This window comes from Microtus pennsylvanicus, chromosome 2 (assembly GCF_037038515.1).
Source record: "Microtus pennsylvanicus isolate mMicPen1 chromosome 2, mMicPen1.hap1, whole genome shotgun sequence".
Lineage (NCBI taxonomy): Eukaryota > Metazoa > Chordata > Mammalia > Rodentia > Cricetidae > Microtus > Microtus pennsylvanicus.
The window spans coordinates 66,376,792-66,382,183 of record NC_134580.1 but is presented as its reverse complement, the minus strand read 5'-3'; the positions used below and the strand labels follow the sequence as shown (position 1 = coordinate 66,382,183).

The 5,392-nt window shown below is 33.3% G+C and overlaps 1 protein-coding gene across 1 annotated transcript; it reads right to left on the bottom strand.

The window, feature by feature from the left end:
* Positions 1-353: 353 nt before the first annotated feature.
* LOC142844833 (olfactory receptor 4K3-like) lies at positions 354-1,295 on the bottom strand. Its single transcript, XM_075963636.1, has one exon. The coding sequence runs from the start codon at positions 1,290-1,292 to the stop codon at positions 354-356; it is 939 nt and encodes a 312-aa protein (XP_075819751.1). The 5' UTR covers positions 1,293-1,295.
* Between the last annotated feature and the right edge of the window lie 4,097 nt (positions 1,296-5,392).

The window sequence follows — 5,392 nt, the reverse complement described above, 5'->3', positions numbered from 1 at the left end:
ATGAGTAAAAGGCTTGTGAATTGTGTCTAGCTAGATTAATTTTTTGATGTTAGAGCAATTTTGAATGCATTTTCTAGAAGCTTGACAAATACATTTAGGTTATTCTTCATGTTGCTCTAGATATTTAAGAATGAATTTTAATAGCTGTCTTGCAAGAAAGGGTGAAGTTTTAAAATTTTTCAGAAATAATTTAAAATGTTCTAAATTATCAAAATATTCAATCTCCAGAATTACATTGAACCTGTTACATATCAAAAGACTATAACTAATGTACGTATAAATAATTTTAACAAAATTTCAACCCTTCCTCATTTAGTGAAATGTGTTAAATATGATAGTAATTTTTTTGGACATTATATATTTACCTTGTTATTTATGAAATAGCTTTTTAATCTCTTCATAGAGTTTCTCATTTCTTTGTTTCTCAGTGTATAAATAGCTGGATTTAGGAGAGGTGCAAAGACAGAGTAAAACACAGCAAGGAATTTGTCTAACCAGGTGATATTGAGTGGCCACACATAGATGAAGATGCAGGGAACAAAAAAGATCATCACCACTGTGATGTGGGCACTGCATGTGGATAGGGCCTTAGATGCACCAGAGTTAGAACTCCGCTGAACAGTGAAAAGAATATATGTGTAGGACATGAGCAGCAGAATGAAACAGGTTACAATCACAACTCCACAGTCAGCATTTACTAAAGTGTCCAAGTCATTGGAATCCATGCATGCTAGGTTGATCACCAGTGGGATATCACAGAAGAAGCTATCAATTTCCATGGGACCACAGAGAGGCAGCTGCAAAACTGCCACAAGCTGACTCAGGGCGTGCACAAAGCCAATGGTCCAGGAAGTCAACACCAACCCAACACATCTTTTCAGGTTCATAATGGTGAGGTAGTGGAGTGGTTTACAGATGGCCACATAGCGGTCATAAGCCATTACCACCAACAGTACCATCTCTCCTGCACCGATGCAATGGGCAAAGAAGACCTGGGACATGCATCCTGCAAAGGAGATGGTCTTGTTTTCTCTCAGAACGTCTGCTATCATTTTAGGAGTTGTGACTGAGGAAAGCCACATATCAACAAAGGACAGGTTGGCCAAAAAGAAGTACATCGGGGAATGGAGATTGCGATCCGTGGTGATAAGGAACATGATGACAATATTTCCCAACACAATGAGCAGATAAAACATCAAAAATATTATGAACAGTGGGACCTGAATATCTTCTGAATGGGAAAGTCCCAAAAGCACAAATTCTGATACTATGGACTGATTCCTTCCTTCCATTATACTTAGGGTGTGTTTAGAAACAACCTGAAGATAAAGAAAGATCAATTAGATAGATGAGCAAAATAACTTAGTCAAATCTAGGACTTTGCATTAAACATTAACATATATCCATGAAACAGAAAGTCTAAATGTAAAGAGAAGACTTTACTAATTTTGAGAAACATTGCTATCCAAGTGAAGATAATGAGCCGAGTCCAGCTCCCCAAGGGGAGTTGGGATGTGACTGTTACAAACATGTTTTATCAGGAAATTTCTGTTCAGGAGTGCAGTGGGGAAGTATGACAGCATTTTGAAAGCCTCAAAATGTCCATGGTTTCACCAGGAAGGGGCTTTCTGTCCATAGATGTAGTAAAAAAAAAATAATCTGAATATGTCACCAGCAAGCATAGAACTTCATAATAGAAATGAGGTTTATACCTTGGGCCTGATAGGAATTACATTAAATTTCAGTAGAAAAGTTCTGGTAGAATCTTACCATTTTTTTGCAACATGTATGATGAATCCAATGATTATCAGTAGGCTAATTTCTGTGATATCGTTGAGTTAAAATATTTGTTTAAAGTCTAAAGTAGAGTTGAAAAAAAAATCTTGTGGGAGGGAAATTAGGCAGAACACCATATAAGAAATACATGGTTTGAGACTGGGAGTTAAAAACCAGAATCAGAAATTTTCACTAACAAAGATTTATCACAGCATAGGTTTGCAAGCTACCATTGCAAATGCATATAGAATTTGTAACCAAAGTAACTCATATTCAAACCTAAACTCTGACAGTTGTATTAAGTTCAGTTTTAGCAGTTGGACAAAACTGGTCTCTTACATTTTGAAATATAGTTTCCTGACATGGACAATCTATCATCTGCTTTTCTGTTTTCTCATAATATCCCTTACCTATTGATCACCTATATTTTTTTGAAAAAAAAAACAAAATAAATTACAAAACATATAAACAAATTGGGCTTAAATTTTATGATGAATTTTTGTTAATAAAATATTGTATTTCTGTTTTTCACATCTCATTCTTGAACCATGTATATCTTATATAGTTTCCCTCCAACAAGGCTTTCTGAACATCTACAGTAAAGCTTTAAGTAAATATTTCAATTCAATGATGTTATAGAAATGATTTTATTGCGGGAACTCACCAATGCCAGCTGGACCGGGTCTGAAAAAGCATGGGATAAAACCAGACTCGCTGAACATAGTGGACAATGAGGACTGCTGAGAAGTCAAGAACAGTGGCACTGGGTTTTGATCCTACTGCACATACTGGCTTTGTGGGAGCCTAGGCTGTTTGGATGCTCACCTTACTAGACCTGGAAGGAGGTGGGAGGTCCTTGGACTTTCCACAGAGCAGGGAACCAGATCTGCTCTTCGGGCTGATGAGAGAGGGGGAGTTGATTGGGGGAGGGGGAGGGAAATGGGAGGCGGTGGCGGGGAAGAGATAGAAATCTTAAATAAATAAATAAATAAATAAATAAATAAATAAATGAGATTAAACTGTAGCTGATAACAAACCTCCACCTATAATGCAACTAATTATAGCAGATTAAACAATGGCTGCTGAAAAAAAAAGAAATTATTTTATTGGTGATCCATGGAATCATTATGTAAGCTATAAAAAATAGCAAGATTCTGTCAGAACTTCTGTATTAAATTCAATGTAGTTCCTAATGTCAACCTTGAATGACTATAAAGTTAAAGTTTTAATGAACAGTGATTAGCGATCTGTAATGGAATTCATTGCTCATCTCTTTCTACCTTTAGTACTTCTCTTGGTGATTTTCAATTTTTAGTTCTTATTCCTTTATTCTGTGAATCTCTACTGCAAATGAACAGAGCTGGTAAATAAAGAAAGATCTTGTATTTTCATCAGAATTATATTCACATCTCCATTTTTTATGAAGACTCAGAAGGGTGGCAGTGTGATGAACATTTTAAAGACCCCAGGAAATACATCCATTTGCTATAAAAACAGGACAATAGATGAGAGTCTTGTGTGCTACAAATAAAGATATGTGCCTTTCCAAGATTGCCTATTTTCTAAGGAAAAGGTACAGATATTACACCAAACAGGTCTTTGTTCCATGAAAAAAAATTTTGATAATCTGAATTTTACCCCCAAATTTAGTTTCTTACCATACTAAAAAAAAATCCAGTATAGTTTTTAAAAACAAGTTCTGTATCTTCTAGATATAAATTACATGGATAGTAAATATTTAATATTTCATGTGTTTAAAATTAAAATTTGCTGCAAGATGACCATACATATTTCTTGCTTCCTTTTAGTTTTCTTAGGAGTGAAATACATTTTAGAGGGCCTAGATTCTATAGAATCTTCTATTGTTTGAGTTGTAATTCTTGTCTCTAATTGGTGGCAATTCTAATAAAAAATGCTAGCTTTGACTTTTAAATGAGTACATTTAAAATTATTGAATGTAAACACACCAAATTATCCTTTTAGAAACATTTAAACCAAGTATTTATTCTTTTCTCAGATTAAAAATTTTTCTATGCAGTTCAAGTTCTAAACTTTGCAATAATGTATTTGTATTTTTGTAAGTATTTGTGGATAAAGTTTAATATATATACATATATATGTTAATATTTAATTTATACTGTAATAACACTTTAATATATACTATATTGTAGATCCTGCTGGCTGAGAATTATACTGTAGTTACTCCTAATTTTTTGTTTGCTACCAGATAAATTTAATATTATTTCTGAAATGAATAACAGTTATGCCTCATCTCACTTGACATGCTATTACACTTACTCCTATTTCTGAGCTGAAAATTATCTACAGTGAACTCTATGATTAAAGGATACTGTACTTGGTTAAAAAACAGGAAGTTATTGTGTAATGTTAGCTGGATGCTGCTCATATTTATAACTACATACGAATGATCTTTTGATGCAGACACTAGAACACTTTTGTGGGTGTGCCTTTTGGTGGTATATGCCCTGATGGCCATCCACTAAATTGCTGTTGTATAAGAAAAGGCAGAGAAAACCAATTAATTGAGTACAAAAAATGAAAGGAGACAAAGAAATATTCCTCAAGTCTTTACATAATGGGCATTGGTGAAAGAGATACCTAAAAATATCTTAGGAATTATCTTAAGAAGAATGTTGGAGAAATGAATTGGCTTATCAAACTCACGATTTTTTCTTGGGTTATATTTTCTTCCATCTGATGTGCATATGTGAAGATATCATTTTCATACAGAGAGTTTATTGAATGTATTTCCCCTTATCTTTATCTATATTCACTCCTGGAGTTGCCCCATGGGTGAATTCACCTGCTCTGTGGAACAAAATGAGAACCCTGGTAATAATTATCTTGGACATCTCTCAGGGACTTCTCTGTTTGCAGTGATATATATTGTAAAATTTCTGTTTACAAGTTCTAAGTATCTATGAAATTATAGAGAAATTTTATTAATTATTCTAGAATTGACATAATTAGTTTATATTTCAAAATACTTTACTCAATCAATAAGTTTTATTATTTATGTCATCAAAGTAAAAAACATTGTTTTACAGTAACAAGAGGTCATGTGCTGTAAGATATGCTAGAACAAAATTAATGTCGTGAATGTAATTTTCTTATGCATTAGAAGGCAATGGCAAATTGGCACTTGATTGGTCAATTGGTCACTTGTTGGTGTATTTCAGTCTGACCTCTGACTGTATATAATGATGGCAGGTATAATTGGGTGTCAAAATATCAAAACTTCATTAGGTTTCTAAATTTTAGTTTTTAAACATTATTTTGTAGATGTTAATTATATATATATATATATATATATAATGATATGTTTCTGAAAGTTAGTGAATAATTTTCTAGATTTGGTTCTCTCCATCCACCTTTACAAGTCTTCTGGAACAGAACTCAGGTTGCCAGACTTGAATAGCAAGCCCTCTTATCCTATGATCTATTTATATCATACCCATCCCACCTTGTTTTCTTTTCAAAAGGACATGGGTAAACATTTCACATATATTTGTTTTGATCTTACATTTTAAGTACTCTACAATAATACAATACATAAAAAGGCACATTTAAATGTGTAACGTATGAAAAGCTGATA

Coding starts and splice junctions, on each gene's coding strand:
- LOC142844833 (XM_075963636.1), bottom strand. CDS start 1,292: ATGGAAGGAAGGAATCAGTCCATAGTATCAGAATTTGTGCTTTTGGGA.